This window comes from Pistacia vera, unplaced genomic scaffold, assembly GCF_008641045.1.
Source record: "Pistacia vera cultivar Batoury unplaced genomic scaffold, PisVer_v2 Contig958, whole genome shotgun sequence".
Classification (NCBI taxonomy): Eukaryota; Viridiplantae; Streptophyta; class Magnoliopsida; order Sapindales; family Anacardiaceae; genus Pistacia; species Pistacia vera.
The window spans coordinates 1-19080 of NW_022196843.1; the positions used below are offsets into that span (position 1 = coordinate 1).

General features: G+C 35.9%; 2 protein-coding genes across 2 annotated transcripts; both read left to right on the forward strand.

The window, feature by feature from the left end:
* Positions 1-5605: 5605 nt before the first annotated feature.
* Positions 5606-9635, forward strand: LOC116121048 (protochlorophyllide-dependent translocon component 52, chloroplastic-like). The gene is made up of 7 exons (XM_031407002.1): positions 5606-6109; positions 7361-7548; positions 7755-7840; positions 7928-8106; positions 8222-8407; positions 8857-9044; positions 9293-9635. Exons 1-7 carry the CDS (start codon positions 5606-5608, stop codon positions 9546-9548), a joined length of 1587 nt encoding a protein of 528 aa, XP_031262862.1. The 3' UTR covers positions 9549-9635.
* Positions 9636-11042: 1407 nt separating this feature from the next.
* Positions 11043-14611, forward strand: LOC116121049 (protochlorophyllide-dependent translocon component 52, chloroplastic-like). The gene is made up of 7 exons (XM_031407003.1): positions 11043-11549; positions 12578-12765; positions 12861-12950; positions 13188-13392; positions 13496-13684; positions 13911-14101; positions 14193-14611. Exons 1-7 carry the CDS (start codon positions 11043-11045, stop codon positions 14446-14448), a joined length of 1626 nt encoding a protein of 541 aa, XP_031262863.1. The 3' UTR covers positions 14449-14611.
* The last annotated feature ends 4469 nt before the right edge of the window (positions 14612-19080 follow it).

Here is a 19080-nt window from a genome sequence, read left to right on the forward strand (position 1 = left end):
AGAGATAACTTTTGGGACCAAAAATCTAAGAAAAGATGTATTAATGAAGTAACTTTTGATGTATCAAAGTTAGATTTATGAAGAAAATGTTAACGTGCATTAATAAGCAAATGGTATACACTTGATTGCTATGCTTCATTTATGAACTTTTTGAATATTGTTATAATGACATATTTAGGACTAATTCATTCATTTTTTTTTTTTTTGAAAATATTTTCAGTGAAGTATAAATGGGTCCAAAACAGATAATATAACTTACAAAAATTTATAAAGATTGACCATTTTTAGAATCATCAAAACTATTTTTCAATGTACTGAACTTCGTACAAAATTTATTCAGAATTATAAGTATAGTTGAAATTTATGGGTCCAATAATTTGTGATAAAATTGACATGAGTTACCCTTTAATTGGGCTAGAACACTTGTCAAGTTCAATTAATGGTTTAGGATTGATTTAACACTCCGATCCACTGTCAAATTATTGTGAGATTTTTGTCTCCTTTCCACCTCAAATAGTGAGGCTCGAACGTGTCCTTTTTATTGATCATTGATAAGGATGAATAACCAAGTTCGGATCAAGACTCAAGAGGAACATGTTTTAAGTCTTACTATTTGAAGTGAGTAAATGACAAAATCCCATAATATCTTGACAATGTGTTAGTACCATTGGATCATCCCTTTATATAACTTACGAAAATTTGATACTCTATAAGGTAATATTGCCTATTCATCCATATAAACCATGGATAAATAATATCTTGTATGATAATATTAATATATTAGAGATTATCAAATTACATAACCAATTAAGTGACTTTTAACCAAAATTTGGTATGAAATTATTGTGAAAAATTGGATATTTCAATTTATTGATATTTACACTGATAGTTATAGACTTTATATAGGGGAGATACAATCTACAAAATCTCATAATTATGTCAATTACAATATACCGACATAATTAGGAGATTACAGGATATCAAAAATATTATGAGTATCCTAAAACTGACAAAATTAAGAGATTACATAATATTTTGGAAATATTCAGGAAATTTCAACACTCCTCTTCAAGTTGGTGCGTAGATGTCACACATGCCCAACTTGTCTAAAACTTGTAAGAAAATACGTTTGGAGACAGCTTTGGTAAGAATATCGGCCAATTGATCCTCTGATCGAATCTTGGGCAATTCAATAATCTTTTCACCTAGTTTTTCTTTGATGAAAAATCTATCTACTTCAACATGCTTCGTACGATCATGTTGAATTGGATTGTGAGCAATATCACATGCTGCTTTATTGTCACAATATAACTGGATTTGTTGATTAGATTGATAGCCCAAATCTTGCAGTGGAAATCTTAGTCACAAGGCTTCACAAATCCCAAGTACCATTCCCCTAAATTCTGCTTCAGCACTTGAGCATGCCACAACATTCCGTTTCTTTCTTCTCCACGTGACTAGATTACCTCCTACAAAAGTGAAATAACCAGAAGTAGATCATATATCATCCACTGCTCCAGCCCAATTAGCATCAGTATATGCATTCATATTTTGGTAGTCCTTGTTTTTAGAAAATAAGATTCCCTTTCTAGGAGCATGTTTTAAATATCTCAAGATACGCATAGCTACGTTCATATGCTGCTCTCCAGGATTATGCATGAACTGATTGACTATACTCAATGCATAAGCAAGATCTGGCCTAGTGTGAGACAAGTACATCAATCTTCCCACAAGTCTATGGTATCTCCCTTTGTCAATTGGTACTTGATCAGTCTCGACTCCTAATTTTAAATCTTCTTCAATTGGTGTATTAACTGGTTGACATGCTGACTGCAGTACATCCAAGACATACTTTCTTTGTGATAGAAATATACCTTTGTTAGATCGAGACACTTCGATTATGAGAAAATACTTCAAAGAGCCTAAGTCCTCCATCTCGAATTCTTCTGATAAGTACTTTTATAGAGTCTTCCTTTTTTCTGGATCATTTCTTGTAACCACCATATCATCCACATACACAATAAGTGCAGTGATCTTTCCTTGCTATTTTTTAAGAAACAGTACGTGATCTGAATTGCTTTGATGGTCGCCAAAAAACTTCCTAGGTTTGGTGAACCTCCTAAACCATGCCCTCGAAGATTGTTTTAACCCACACAATGACTTTTTTAACATACAAACCTTTTGGCTATGCCTCTCTGGAAGAATACACCATGGTAGAGGATCTATATAGATATCTTCTGACAATTCTCCATGTAGGAAAACATTCTTCACATCAAACTGCTGTAATGGCCAATCCAGGTTTGCAGCAAAAAATAACAAGACACGTACTGTGTTGATTTTGGCTACATGTGCAAATGTCTTTATATAGTCTATCCCATGAGTTTGGGTGTACCCCTTTGCTACTAGTCTTGCTTTAAATCGTTCAATCATACCATCAATTTTATACTTCACAATGTAAACCCATCGACATCCAACAGTCTTCTTTCCTGGTGGACGATCAACAAGTTCCCAAGTCTCATTCTTCTGTAATGATTTCATCTCTTCATTCATGGTAGCTTTCCATTTTGGATCAGATAAGGCTTCTTGCACATTGTCAGGAATAGATACAGTGGATAATTGATTCATAAATGACAAATTTGATTCTGACAAATGATGGTTAGACACATAATGACTCATGGGGTATTTGACCTTACTAGATAGCTTAGGTTCGTATGTTGGTTTGGGAATCCCTCTAGTACTACGTGGTGGTAACTATTTCCTAATTGGTTTAGACTTAATTGGTTTAGACCTAAATCAAGAATATTCTCAACAGATGGTGGTTGTGACATACCAGGATTTGAGAGACTCGGACTGAGAAGTTTCTATAGACGGGTTTGATACCACCTCCACATTTTCATCATCCACTTCATCTTCTTGTTGAACAACAAGTCTAGTTTGTGACTCATAGTCTCCCATATCTTGAACAACATAGTCAAGAGTCTAAATTTCTTCCTCACAATACTCCCCCTGAAGTTTAGACCCAGAAGGAAAATACATTAATTCTTCATGGAAAACAACATCCACCGTCACAAACGTTTGTTGAGTTGGAGAATGATAACATCGATATCCCTTTTGATGAACAGCATACCCAACGAAAACACATTTCAATGCACGAGGAGACAACTTGTTATATTGATGTTTATGGAGGTGAACAAAGGCGATACAACAAAAAACATGAGGTGGTAAGTTCAGGACCGTTGGAGCATTCACTGCTTTACCAAGAGCTTGAAAAGGTGTTTGGAACCCAATAGAACTAGAAGGTACCCGATTGATTAGGTAGGCTACAGAAGTAAGTGTTTTTCCCTAAAAAGATAATGACATGTGAGCTTCTATTAATGAGGCACGAATGACCTCCAATAAGTGCCTATTTTTTTGCTCAACAACACCGTTTTGTTGGGGTGTGTTGGGATAACTAATCTGATGAATGATACCATGTGTTGCTAAGTACTGTTGAAGATATGAACTTTGATATTCTCCTCCATTATCACTTCAGAGGACCTGAATCTGTGCATTATACTGCGTATGAACTATTTTGTAAAAATCTTTGAAAGAGCAAATTAATCTCCCTTTTGGATTTCATTAAATATATCCAAGTCATCCTTGTACAGTCATCAATAAAGGTAACAAACCAACGGGATCCACCTAAAGTAGTAACTTGTGATAGCCCCCAAACATTTGAATGTATAAGCATAAAAGGACTTGGACTTTTGTTTAATATTATTGGGAATGAGACTTGATGGCTTTTTGATAGTTCACAAATGTCACAGCAGAAGTTATTGATATCATTTTTTTCAAACAAACTTGGAAAAAGTTTCTTCAGATAACTGAACAAAGCATGTCTGAGGCGCCGATGCCATAACCAGATGTCAAATTTTTGTTTATCCCTTTTAGAGTAATCTACTGTCAAAGCCTGCTGTAACATGGAAGAGCTTTTTGACTCTAAATCCAAGTAATACAATTGCCCCCATCTAATACCATGACAAATAGTATGTTTAGTTTGAATGTTCTTAAACTTACAAAATTCAAGCCAAAAAATCACTCACAAGATAAGGCTTTGATTATTTTGGAGACTGACTACAAGTTATAATTTAAGGATGGGACAATTAAGACAGAATCTAAGTGTATGGAGTTTTTAAGGGTTAATGATCCTTCCTCCAAGGACCTGGTTAGATTCACCATTGGCTGTAGAAACAAAGTTTTGTGAGGATGACTTAAGATTAGAAACATGCCTAGAATCAAATGTCATATGATCAGTAGCACCAAAATCAATTATCCATGCACTATTAGAAACAGATGTACACATACGTAAAGACTTACCATCATTTCCAGCAGTGGCTACAAATGATGAGGACTGTGTGACATCTGCTTTCTTTTCCACAACAGCATTAGTAGAACTTTTATTTTTGTTGAGCATGTCGGGTTTAGTCGCCTCTCGTCTAACTTCTGAGTAACTTGCTTCCAAATTTGGAACCGGGTTTTTTGTGTAGAATTTCTCCACACATTTTTTATTTTTTTATTTTGACTCCTTGACTATTTGGCTTTTTTTTTTTTTTTTATTTTTTTATTTTGACTCCTTGACTATTTGGCTTTTTTTTTTTTTTTTTGTTAAAGATAAAAGAAAAAAAAAATTGAATAAGAGATTTGAAAGATAAAAAAACACAAACTTCTTTTTTTTGGAGACGACTGCAGCAGCAAATCGACGATAGGTTGGAGTTGTCGGTGGCAGATAAGTGACAATAGCAGCAGATCAAAGGAAGATTGGAGTTTTCTCGGTTGGGTTGGCAATGACAGCGGTTGAGACATCAATAAAACGCTGGTTTTTTTTTTTTTTTGTTGTTGATGATCGGATAATCTTGGTGACGTTGAATGGCAATTTGATGGTGTTGTTTGAGAATGATGGTTTTGATTGAAGATGGTTGATATGCGTATTTGGCAGATTTGATATGGGCATGCTGGTGTTTTCCGGTGACCAAAGTTGGAGGTTTGGTTGGTGGGTTTGATTGATTATGTCGTTTTCTCTTTCTTGGATTGACGATGACTAGATGGATGTTTACTTGCCGGTGATTTTTTTCGATGACTGCTCTATAATGAGCAATTTTTTTTTTTATTTTTTTTATTTTAGATCAAAGAGTGGCTCTGATACCATGTGAAAAATTAGATATTTCAATTCATTGATATTTATACTGATAGTTACAGGCTTTATATAAGGGAGATATAATCTATAAAATCTCATAATTATATCAATTATAATATACTGATATAATTAAGAGATTACATGATATTAAAAATATTATGAGTATCCTTGACAAAATTAAAAGACTACGTAATATTTTAGAAATATTGAGAAAGTCTAGACAATTATTTCTGACACGAAAACAACCACAACCCCAAACTTGTGTCTCTTATGGCATGTTGGCCAATTCATGGCCTCAAAAGCTAACGTCCATTTCTTATAATACTCTCAGTCTCAGCTGCCATTCACAGCCTCAACTTTGTTTAACTCTTTACATCTCTTTTAATTTCATCACTTGATATTGTTCAAAGTGCATGAGCTCAAACTGATCCCATGGAAGCTCTCAAACTACTTTCATTTTCTTCATTTAACACCCCAAAAACAAAAACCTTCCACAAACCCCCCAATATTTTCCTCCCCACTTCACCATTCTCATCATCCTACAAGACTAACCCTCCAAAACCATGCAAACTCTTCACCACTTTATCAGAAACTGCGCAGCCCTATGAGCCACAGCTGGAGGCTGAGGCTGAAGCCGAAGTAGAAGAAGAGAAGTTTGAGTGGTTTGCAGAATGGTACCCAGTGATGCCAGTGTGTGACTTGGACAAGAGAAAGCCACATGCAAAGAAGGTTTTGGGGCTTGATGTGGTGGTGTGGTGGGACAGAAATGAGAATGCATGGAGAGTTTTTGATGACTCGTGTCCTCATAGATTGGCTCCTTTGTCTGAGGGAAGAATTGACCAGTGGGGGAGGCTGCAGTGTGTGTACCATGGCTGGTGTTTCAATGGTTCTGGTGATTGTAAGTTTATCCCTCAAGCTCCTCCTGATGGCCCTCCTGTAAGTTCTCTTGATTTTGAAGATTCAATTTTAAGTGGAAGATCAATAGACTAATTATTATATTTGATATTTTTATTGCTTTAGTTTGCTTGTTGGCTTCTTCTTATAGGCTTACCTTGTTCGGTAGTGAAGGCGTATCATTTTTATTAGTATGCCCTTCCAATAAAATTTGATCTAATGAATCACCATAATGATTGGTAAGTTTAAAAATGAACGATTATGTATCAAGATTCAACTTTTGGAGTAAATTTCCTCAACTTTAAGTGGAAGAATTCTTATGTATGCTATTTCGTTGCTTTAGTTTTGGTTTGTTGGAATCTATGTTTAGGCTTAGCTAGTTTAATTTGAATGCATATCATGTTATCTATAGGTCCGTTTAATAATGTCTATGTATTGGCCTTTTCTTTCATCTAGTCAACTACCATTATGATTGGTATGGGTGGAAATAATTTAATAGAATATTTATCAAGAGTTTGTCAAATGGGTGTCATAATGACCTGGTATGCTGATTGCAACTATCAATTTCTCTCAGAAACTGGTTAATTTTCTTACACTTAAGTTTCTTTTCCCTTAGAGCCACTTATTTGGGGGACTTTGGATTTCTGGGTATTAAACAATGGTTAAGTTTGTATAGAGTTTTCTTATGTGAGGACTGTTGAGATGAACTATCAGTTTAATTCTCTCCTTGTAGTAAAAGGTTGTCAAATTATTCTAACTTGTTTAGTGTTTCTTCTATGCTTTTAACAAGTTGTTCACTTTTTCCTTTTTCCACTTGCTAAAATATATTCCATTCCCCTGCCACATTACTGCTTTTTTGCATTAAAAGGAACATGGCATGACAGTGTTATATTCTCATACTCCTCTTCAAGGTACAGGGAAGAATTTGGCTTTAGAATGTAATATTGTGTTTTTTAGAACTAAAAGATCTCTAATTCCAAAGAATAATAATAATTAAAAAAAAAAGGGGAAAAACGAGCTTAAAGAAACTATTGACTAGAGTGAATTCTTGAGATTTTATCATGCATATATAAAAGATTTTATGTGTCATATGAAATGGAGATTGCTACTTTACCAATCATTAATCTCAGTTTCTGTGTATTTATCGACTTGAATATCTAATATAATCATGTTTATCATTTGTCCTTCACGAGAACATAAGGGTGATGTACTAAAGGTGGAATAAACATTTCGTTATAAAATTCTGGGAAAAAAAAAAAGACTTTTAACTGATGTTTTCATCCAATTATGCAGGTCAACACATTCAAGAAAGCATGCGCAGCAGTTTATCCAAGTACTGTGCACCATGACATTGTGTGGTTCTGGCCTAACACTGATCCTCAGTACAAAGATATTATTATGACTAAGAAACCACCTTACCTCCCAGAACTTGATGACCCTTCATATACAAAGCTGATGGGAAATCGAGATATTCCTTACGGGTATGTCAAAACCTGGTCTTCCATTTTTTACTTACATAAACTTGTACTTGAAGTTTAAAGTGCTTTTTCTCTAGACTTCAGCACCCTTGATGTTATTGCTGATTCTTGTTTTTTGAAAAGGAATATCTTTACTGCGAAGGTATGAATAACCAGTTAGATTTAAGAAACGATCTTCTTTTTAAGTTCTAAGTTAATTGCACTTTCAGGTATGAGGTCTTAATTGAAAATCTTATGGACCCATCCCATGTTCCATATGCACATTATGGAATAATGCAAACTCGGCAACCCAAAGGTAGATAAGAACTTCTGGATAAACCTTGTTTTAATTCATTTCTGTCCTCTATAGACATATAAGTCCAATACAAAATTTGCTTAGCAGAGAAGAAGGACAGAGAGGGGGGCAGACCAATTGAGTTGAGTGTTAAGCAATATGACAAAAATGGTTTCATTGGGAAGCAAGAGTGGGGCAGTAGCAAATTTATTGCACCTTGTATCTTTTATGCTTATTCTGATCTGGATCAAGGTAATGGATCTGCACAACCGGCAGAAGCCAAAAAGGTGAAGTCAATAGATTTTGTTATCTTGAGCTGATAGATGCTGATTTTCCACTTTACTTTTACTTTTTATTATTATTTTTTTCAGTTAAAATCCAATTACATCTTACTTGCTGCAGCAGTCAGAGCAACGTCGAATGGCTTTGATTTTTATATGTGTTCCAGTTAGTCCGGGTAATAGCAGATTGATATGGACTTTCCCAAGAAACTTCGGGGTTTGGATTGATAAAATCGTACCCCGATGGATGTTTCATATTGGACAAAACTTGATTCTGGATTCAGATTTATATCTTCTCCATGTTGAGGTAATTTCCATCTCTTTTACTGGAAAGGTGATTTTCCATTCTTGTAGGCACTAGACTGCAAAATGGCTGTTCTCACTGCGCCACCTCATTTTGCATGAACTATTTTCTGTTTTATTTTAAATCAAACAGTTGGTGGAACCTTTTTTTTTTCTTTTTCAAGATCTATGCACATATCTTTTCCATCTTTATCTACATTCATGTTAAATACCAAGTGGACTGCTGTTAATGTATGTTGTTATTAAATTTTGAGACTTCTCAAAACTCTCGCGAGCATTCAAGTGTACGCTTGAAGGTCTTCTCTTCAACAATAAGAGAACTGACAATAAGAGAACTGAACCCCTGTCCATTGTTGCTCTTGCTTCCAGTTGTAATTAACCATATAGCGTTAGCGGTAGGACCAGCTTCTGATATTCAATGGTATTACCTGACTCTTGGTTTTGTCATTGCAGGAGCGTAAGATAATGGATTTCGGCTCTGCCAATTGGCAGAAAGCATGTTTTGTGCCTACTAAGGCAGATGCCTTTGTGGTTGGTTTCAGGAGATGGTTAAACAAATATGCAGGTGGTCAAATTGATTGGAGAGGAAAATTCGATGGCACTCTTCCACCAACACCACCAAGAGAACAGCTGCTGGACAGGTAATGAAAGCACAGATAACAAATGAGCTTTTATGCTTCATTATCAAACGTTTTCCCCGTATATCTACAGTCGGCTTTTTTAGGCACATTATGAACACCAAAACACTGTACTCTTACCATTAAAACTTTGATTTCATGTGTGCCTTAAGAACGAAAAAATTAAGGACAACAAAAAATTTCGATAGTTCTGTAAAGTTTGTCGCTTGCAAGAACTCTGAATTGTTGTTATTTTGTTCATAATTTTGCAGGTACTGGTCCCATGTGGTGAACTGCAGCAGTTGCAATGCTGCACACAAGAGTCTCAATGCACTTGAGGTGATACTGCAGGTCATCTCCATTGTCTCAATTGGGATTGTTGCTGCCACCAAGCAAAATATGATGTCAGCGGCCGTGAGAACTACCGTGGTCTCACTGGCAGTAGTTTGCTTTGCAGCTTCAAAATGGTTGGCTCATTTCATCTACAAAATTTTTCATTATCATGACTATAACCACGCTCTTCGCTGAAATCAGTTTCTAACCACTGATTAAAGAATGTAAATAACATTTATGATTTATCTCCCATGTTTGCACATTTAAGATCAATGTAACTTACATATAGTTATATAGAAAAACATGTTACACTTTGGTATGAAGTTTCTCAAATTTCAACGGAACTTATTTGACAAATGCACAAGATTTATACGAGAAATGAATGGACTTTATGACCTTAATAGAAGAGTTGATTACTTTAACAACTGGGATTAGTTATGTTCTGGGATATTTTTGATGTCATTTCAGTAACATTCTGATAAGACCTGGACAATGAGGGTGTAGGAAAAGTGAAATAAGGTAGCCAGTAGTGGATTAAGGGGATGTTGGCAGGAAACTTCCATGGATTTAGGCTGGGACAAGTGCTGATTGGGGGTTGGGACAGCAAAGGAATTCAGTTAGGAAGAGAGAGAGAGAGAGAGAGCTTGAGCTTGAGGATAAAAAGAGAGGGAGAGAGCAGATTAGAGGAGGGAAGAAGATAGGGAATTTTGGGAGGAGCTAACCCTCGAAGTCCAGCATTGTTTTTCCTTTCTTATTTTGATTTTGTCCTTTTGTTGATGTGTTGGGTGTATTTTGTTGTTTTGCTGCCATTCTTATCAATTTGTTGAAGAGTAAATGACATTTTCCCACCCAAATAATGATTTAATGAGATTTTTTCACCCATAAATTTTTAAAATATTAATTTATTATCTAAATTTATGTTTTATTTTTTATTGTGGCATTTGTGCGACCTCATACCATTATTATTCTTTTCCCCGATAATCACTTATTAAAACACCTTAAACTCTACTCTCGTTGACTTTGCCAATCACCGAGAATTGAGCGAATAAGGTTTACATAACGGTCCATTTCAAGTCAAATTCTGATAATTCCAATCACTAAAATTCAACCTCCGTCACAAAAAAACTCATTGGCGTCCTCTATTTAAAAGTCTTAATAACTTAGATTGAGTTTGCTTTTTGTCCGTTGTTGAAATAAAAATTTAGATAATAAAATGATATTTCAAAATTTACGGATAAGAAATACTTTTAAAACATTATTTGGGTGAGAAAAGTTCGTTAACTCGTTTGTTGAATATCAATACACATATGACACATCCACTTTCTTCCTATTTGGCCGCTGGCTGTTATTATGTTACTGTTTTGGTTGAGTGTTGGGAGTGGGTTCTCATCAGTCATCGCTCATCACTCATCACATTCAATGATATTTGTAATGTTGCAGAAAATAAAAGAAATACTGAAGGCTTGAAAAATAAACAAATAATTTGTATACTCTCTCCACCTCTGATACGGTGACAGTAACAGTTCAGCTTCAAGCAACAAGCAGAGCCATCCACTCATTTTCATTCACAAAAAGTATATAAACGTCTTCCACATATTATCCATCCAACTAGCAAAACATCCTTAATAAATAAATTTTCTCAAACTTGTACATTCAACTCTCTTACAGCCTTTCAAAACAAGCAACAAAATGGAAGCTTTAACAGCTTCCTTATTCCCTGCACTTCACAAGTCAACTACTTCACTTAACAAACTTCAACAACTCACAAAACCGTTGTTGACCACTTCACCATTCTCAATAACTCACAAAAACTTGCCATCAAAATCAAAACTTTACACAACCCTTTCATCGTCAGCGGCAGCAACAACAGTCTCAGCTGACGTTGATGTTGATGAGCTTGAAACTGGAGAGAAATTTGACTGGTTTGCGCAGTGGTATCCCGTGATGCCAGTGTGTGACTTGGACAAGAGAGTGCCACATGCTAAGAGGGTTTTGGGGCTTGATGTGGTGGTGTGGTGGGATAAGAATGAGAGTGGATGGAGAGTTTTTGACGACTCGTGTCCTCATAGATTGGCTCCTTTGTCAGAAGGGAGGATCGATCAGTGGGGCAGGTTGCAATGTGTGTACCATGGTTGGTGTTTCAACGGCTCTGGTGACTGTAAATTCATCCCCCAGGCTCCCCCTGATGGCCCTCCGGTAAGAGTCCTTGTGCTTCATTTATTTTTCTTGTTCTTGTTCTTGTTCTTGTTCTTGATGGTGGCGTCTTGCTTGTGATTCTTAAGCTTTTGGTTTTGTGGTATCTTAATGTAGTATCTAAGCGATTGGATGTTGTTTCTGATTCTGTGATTAATGGTGAATTTGTGTTAGATACTGTTAGGTTAAGGTCTTGGTTTAATGGTTTCTTAACGTAGTATCAGCTTAATTTGATCAAGCAGTTATATGATGCTCTGATGGTTCGCGCATTGTTGTTGCTGTTTCTGATTCTCATGTTAAAAATGAATTTGTTTGTCCGGTTAAGGTTTTGGTTTGGTGGTTCTTATCGTGGTGTTTGGTCGATTTGATCAACAGGTTTTATGATGTTTTAATTTATGTTTTGTTGTTGTTCTGATTCTCGGATTATCATTGAATTTGTGTTGATTATTGTCTTCTTATGCTTTTCGTTTGGTGATCACTTAACTTGATAGCAGACCAATTTGATGAAGAGGTTTTATGAAGTTATAGTTTGTGCTTCGTAGTTGTTATTGCTGTGGTTCTGTTCATTCCAAGCTTATCAGTGAATTGCTGTTGCTTATCAATCAGATACAGCCAGTTTCTTCTTCTTTCAGAACTTTTCTACGCTCAGTTTGGTTCGCAATCTTAGAGATAAATTACTATTACGGGACCATATTTGTTAGCTTATCTAGTTGCTCAGCCAATCTGATCCAGAATTTTTATGATGTTTTAATTTCTCCCTGAGTCTCTAACCATATTTGAGTGTCAGGATTCCCTGCATTTTTTGTTCGGTCCAGGAGATCGAGGATATTTCAAGGCCTAAATGCTATTGTTGGGTGCAAAATGGCTTAAGATATTTCATATTGCCCTATCTCATTGATGTTCTTTGCTAATTTCTTGTTACTCGGTTGAAAATGTTGAGCTACGTATGGATTTTTCTTTCACTTTCATGATTTAGAGTGATGAATTTTTGGTGAAATGCGAGTTTAATTGACGATTTGATCAATTTCCAGGTTCACACATTCAAGAAAGCATGTGTAAATGCTTATCCAAGCACTGTGCAGAATGGTATTGTGTGGTTTTGGCCAAACTCTGAACCACAATACAAAGATATTCTGCTGAAGAAAAAACCTCCAAACATGCCAGAAATGGATGACCCTTCATACACCAAATCAATTGGAAATAGAGACATGCCTTACGGGTACGCAAAAATATATATTTTATCCTCTGCCACACTTTCTATTTTTCTATTCCATCTGCTGAAAAAAAGGGATTGAATTCAAAGGAATTTTTCAGGTATGAGGTCTTAATTGAAAATCTAATGGACCCGGCTCATGTGCCATATGCACATTATAAGATAATGAGAATTCCACAAGCCAAAGACAGATAAGAACTGCTGATTCAACTTTACTTTTCCTTATTATGTTCTATATCTCTTTATACAGTCTGTCAGTCTTGCGGACGTCCACATTTTTAAAAACTACAGGTCTCATTAGATGACGCCGGTAAATGATTGACTAACGTCATTCATTGTAAAAAAAAAAAAAAAAAGTCAGTCAAATGTGGGCTTCCACACTTAGGAATTCTTCAAATGATTGATACTAAGTTCTTGACTTGTTTCACAGTTAAGGCTGATAAAGAAGGAGGTGTGCCGATTGAAATGAGCGCACAAGGCTTAGGAATAAGCGGTTTCACTTCAAAGCGTGCATGGGGTGGTAGCAAATTCATCGCTCCTTGTGTTTATTACGCTTTTCCTGAAGTTGTTACAGATGAAGGTAGTGTACCTGATGGAAGAAATGGCTCAGCGTCACCAGCAGAAAACAAAAAAGTAAAAAGCAGCAGGCTTTTATCTTTTAGCTCAAATGAGATTTTCTTTTCTTTTTACTGCAGTGTGGATTTCTTTCTTTGCTTATATATTTTTGTTGGTTCAGGAGCCTCCTGTGCAACGAAGGGTTGTTCTAATCTTTATCTGTGTTCCAGTTAGCCCAGGGAAAAGCAGAGTAATATGGTGCTTTCCAAGAAATTTTGCAGTTTGGATTGACCGAATTTTTCCTAGATGGATATTTCATTTGAACCAAAATCTTGTTCTTGATTCAGATTTGTACTTTCTTCATTTGGAGGTAATACCCTTCGCAGAGTACAAATATTTAATGCCAGTTTAATTGGGCTTATCTATAAGTAATAAGTTAAAAGAGGTTTTTTTTTTTTTTTTTAATTAAATCACTTTTCAAGATTTTTTGTTCTACTATTGTTCTGGCCTGTTCTTCCAAAGAATTGATATACTTTTCTGATTGCTATACACCAATTATTTTTGAAACATTTCTTGATCTTACGGTTACCATTCAGGAGCGCAAGATAATGGCTGTAGGCCCTTCAAATTGGCAAAAGGCTTGTTTTGTGCCAACAAAATCCGATGCCAATGTGGTTGCTTTCAGAAAATGGTTGAACAAGTACTCAGGTGGTCAAATTAACTGGGGAGATAAGTTCAAATTCGATCTTGCCCTTCCCCCCATTCCCAAAGAGCAACTAATGGATAGGTAACCTCCAAGTTTGCAATTAATTATCTCGAATCTAATCTTCAGAATTTAACTCATGTTCATACTGATAGTTGTTCATGTTTTCTTCCAGGTACTGGTCTCATGTGGTGAATTGTCGCAGCTGTAGCGTGGCGCATAAAGGTCTTGGTTTACTTGAGGTTGCACTGCAGGTCGTGTCCATAATTTCCATAGGGGTCGTCGCTGCAACTAAGCACAAGATGCCAGCAACTGCTAGGATCACATTGGTTTCCACGGCGATACTTTGCTTTGCTGCTTCAAAATGGCTGTCCCATTTCATTTACAAAAATTTTCATTTCCATGATTATAACCATGCCCTTGTTGAGTGAAACCAGTGTACCATTAGAAGGTCTTTCAGTAGGACAAACGTATATGTAACCATCCAATCACGAGCTGACATGATGCGCACCTGTACACGAAACCATTCATATTTGATGGCCTATTTGTGTATAGTATATAAAAAGGCAATACAAGTATGCTCTTGACGCAAAATTAGATGGCACGGCTGAGTTGATTGCTTTGTTAATGCTATTAACAAGAGATGCCAATAAAATTTCTCATTTTGTGATAGGAAAATGGCAACAGCAAATCGACGGCAAGTCGGAGTTGTCGGTGGCAAATTAATGACGGCAACAACAGATCAAAGGAAGATCAGAGTTTTCTTGACTAGATTGGCAACAACAGCGGTTGAGACAATAGCAGAACGCCGATTCTTTCGCGATTAGGTTTGAGACAGCAGCGGTTGAGACATCAATAGAATGCCCCTTTTTTTTTCGCTGTTGATGATTAGATAAATTTGGTGATGTTGAAATGGCAATTTGATGGTGTGGTTTGAGGTTGATGGTTTTGATTGAAGATGGTTGATATGTGTATTTGGCAGGTTTGATATGGGTAGGATGGTGTTTTCCGGTGACCAAAGTTGAAGGTTTGATTGATTGTGTCATTTTCTCCTTCTTGGATTGACGACGACTGGATGGATGTTTACTTGCTAGTGATTTCTTTTGGTGACTGCTCTACAATGAGGAATTTTTTTTTTTTTTTTTTTTTTAGATCAGAGAGTGGATATGATACCATGTGAAAAATTGGATATTTCAATTCATTGATATTTACACTGATAGTTATAGGCTTTATATAGGGGAGATACAATCTACAGAATCTCATAATTATGTCAATTACAATATATCGACATAATTAAGAGATTACAGGATATCAAAAATATTATGAGTATCCTAAAACTGACAAAATTAAGAGATTACATGATATTTTGAAAATATTCAAGAAATCTCAACAGATCTTGTTCCAACAATACCAGAGATGCCATCAGAGTCAGAGATTTGTCCACAAATATATTGCTGAATATTGACAGTTGTTACTCCACCTTGACTACAATGAACATCCATATAGAGTAGCTTTAAGATTCTTTAATGGGTTGAATGTAAACATACGAGCTCAAATTGATTTACGACATGACCATACATTGTTTGATGTTCTTCAATTAACCTTTGATGTAGAATCACAATTAAGAATTAAAAAAAAAAAAGAATTCTTCTTCAGAGAATACATGCCTCACCAGTTATGGAAGAAGACAAGAAGCATCAAGCACTTCCTAAAGAAATTCTTAAAGTCAAAGAAGATCTTGAGATGTTACAAATTGAGGATCACACATCAAAGGAGATTGAGCATAAAATAGACATTGAAGCTGAACGAGTTCTCCAAGAAGAGAAGATTGAACAGGAGCAAAAGCAAACTGTCCTAAAGGAGAAGCTTGAGCAAAAGTAAGTTGTCCTAAAGGAGAAGCTTAAGCAAGAAGATTACATACAAGTTAAGGATCAAAAGGATGAAACATCGATGACATTCAATTTCGACTTGAAGACTATAGTGCGTGACAACTCTCCTCGGAAGATCAATGACAAAGGATATTTATTTGCTCCAAATGAGGACTTATTACTCTACTTCAAGTATCACCCACTAGATTGAAACTTGAGGACGAGTTTATTTTTAAGAGGGGGAGTATGATGTAAGGAAAATAGTGTTAAATTAAGATTTAATTTTGTTTCCCTTTCTTTATTTGATTTTCTTATTTATTTAGGGTTTCATATTATGAATTCAAGTAGTTTTCTATTTTAATTAGGAGTTTAGTTGATTTAGGAAGTTTTAATTTAGTTAAATTTTATTTTTTTATTTTATATTTAGTCAACAGTTAGATTTCTTGTTTTAATTTTCGTGTTTAAGTAGGATTTTATTTCCTTGTTTAATTAGAGTTTTGTTAGCGTTGGTTGTAACCACCCTCTATGAACATATTATTCTTCTGAAAATATAGAATATTGAATGAATTTTTCAGATTTAAGGTTTAAGTTTCTATAATTGAGACTTATTATCAGTTCTAAAAATGTAACCGAGTGCTAGCCTTGTTTTATTACGCTAATTCGCTGCGTCAGCTTTATATATTGATGGGATACTCATCCTGGGTGGGAATCAAATATGGGATTGTTGGTTGATGAAGCCATGCCCCCCTTGATTCGCCCTTACCATTGGGCTACTCATGAACAGGTATAAATCTGAGTGAATTATAACATGATTTATTTATACGGGTTTACCTCATGCATGATACATACAATATTCTTTATAATATTGTCCTCTTATTAATACCACTTAAATTTTGGGGTTGCACGCTTAACCCTCCTTTGGACTAGTTCTTAAATTGTATCAAAAATTTATGATCTCGCTGTTAGTAGCCACTCAAATTCTGATCAATGGCAAAGTAATTTCTCTTCCACTAGTTGCTGGGAAGCTGTTCATGAAACCATTTACAGTTAATCTTTAAAAATGCGGGCTAGATCAATTAATTAATCAAGATCAAGGTACGTATCACTGTGATCAGGTGGGGCTAAAATTCTGTAGATAGGCGGTGGCAGGTTGCAACAAAACCAAATCAATCAGACGATGCTACCTAGCCAGCTAGTTTGAAAGACAGCTAGCTAATCAACTTTATATCGTAGAGAACAAAAGAGAACCGTCCGTAACACACGGTGTTTGTTTTTGTGTGAATATATGGTTCAAATGAAAATCTCACCAGTAAGTAGATTGACATTATCCATGCTCTTTTTCCAGCATAATGTCTCATCACTGTGAGTTTCCTGAATCCCTGCTATTTTTCGGTGAGGTGTGGGACAGCTGTCGTTTTCCATTCCCTCCAAGCTTTTCTCCTGCCGTTGGATTTTTATTTCTCGAAGTACAAGTTCAATTTGCTGCAGTAAAAAGTGAGATAAAGTGAAAAAAAAGAAAAATATAGAAGAGGAAAAAGAGAGACAAAGAATGACAAGCACGCATGGTGATGAAGTACGTAAACATCCACATGATTATTGCATATTCACCTGCTCCTCGCTTTTGTCTATGCCTGTTTGGAATAGTGAGTGACAACGACAAATCATATAATTAATTAATCTTACATGAAATTGCCAAAGATAACGTGGGGCAGCAGCGATCAGCTACACCATCAATGGGACACGTTTCTTCACACACGCACACATATATATATATAAAAGCTAGCATAGGGGAGTACTGTTCATGACTATACGCAGCAGCGATCAGCTACGCCAAATTGTTGCAGAAGTTAATTAAACGCCAATTGAAGCCTTACATGAGAAGAAGAGAATCAAATGTAGCCAAAGACAACTTGCCGGGAACTGATCATCAGCTAGCTAGCTGCTGGTATTCTTTTCTTGTTCGCTGTTGCGAATACCGGCAAGTCATCCTTGGCTGCGTTCAACTCTCTACATCTTCAGGCAAGGCTCTTTTGACAGACACTAATTAATTCTTCGAACTACTTCTTGATCGCCAGGAATTAATATATATAGATGCATAATTTTGTCCATAGAGGCCTTACATGAGAAGAAGAGAGCGTAGTGTAGCCAAGGACACTCTTGCCGGCCGCAAATATGAAGGACATGCCAAAAAGGCATACTCTAATACTGCATGGCAAATCGGCAGTTAATTAATACTGCCGGCAAGTCATCCTTGGCTGCACCACGCTCTCTGCCTCTTCATGCAAGCGTTTCAGATGGGCAGTCAATCAATTACAACATATATTTTCATGTTTTTTTTTATGTACTCTTATATAGTAAAACTATGAGTTTGAGTACCCATAGTGTTGTCAGCCTAATTAAAGTATGTCGGAGGCATCATGAAAGTTCCCAAAAAAAGGAAGTGGTCTTGGTGCCAGCCGAAGGCCAGACTATGATAAATGCTTGCTCATGAAAAATTCTGATATTTGCGTTTGTATTTAGTAATATCTGTTCAAGACTCTACTCAATTGGATTACCAACATGGACCCAGTTTAAGATTTTGGGTCCACTTTCCTTTAAAAAAGTCATTGGAATAGAATCTAAATAGATATGCCTTTTCAGCAGTATGTGTCGACCTAACCCCAATGATATTTCATTTTTTTGAGTAGATATCTTATCATAAGATGACAGTAATTACAGTGAATGATGAGCTGAAAGGGTTAAGGCAATTAAAGGACAAATTAAAGTGGGATGATGAAGGTAATTAGCTAAGAAAGAACAAAGAAAATTAAATGGGATAGTAGCTGGCATGGGAACACACGCAGAGAAAAGGTAAAGGCATCCCAAGATAATCAGCTACTGCAATTTTTTGTTGCTCTTTCTCAGCATCCTTTACAGCTTTATGCTTCAATAATGCTTTCTTTTACGTGGCCTTTTTCTGTACATTCCGCTACAGTTCGCCGCTTAGCTTCCCACTTGCCACCGTGAACCTCATCACTCCATTCTTTCATAGAGTTTGCACTTTGCAATGACTTTATTTCTTTTTATAAAGGCAAACATGAAGATTAGTTGAATTAAGAACAAGACTGCGCCGAATTTTTGAGTAGTACTTGGCTGCCAGATGAGAAGAAGGTGGCCGACACTCTTTTGATCTTTATTTTGAAGTGTTAATTTATT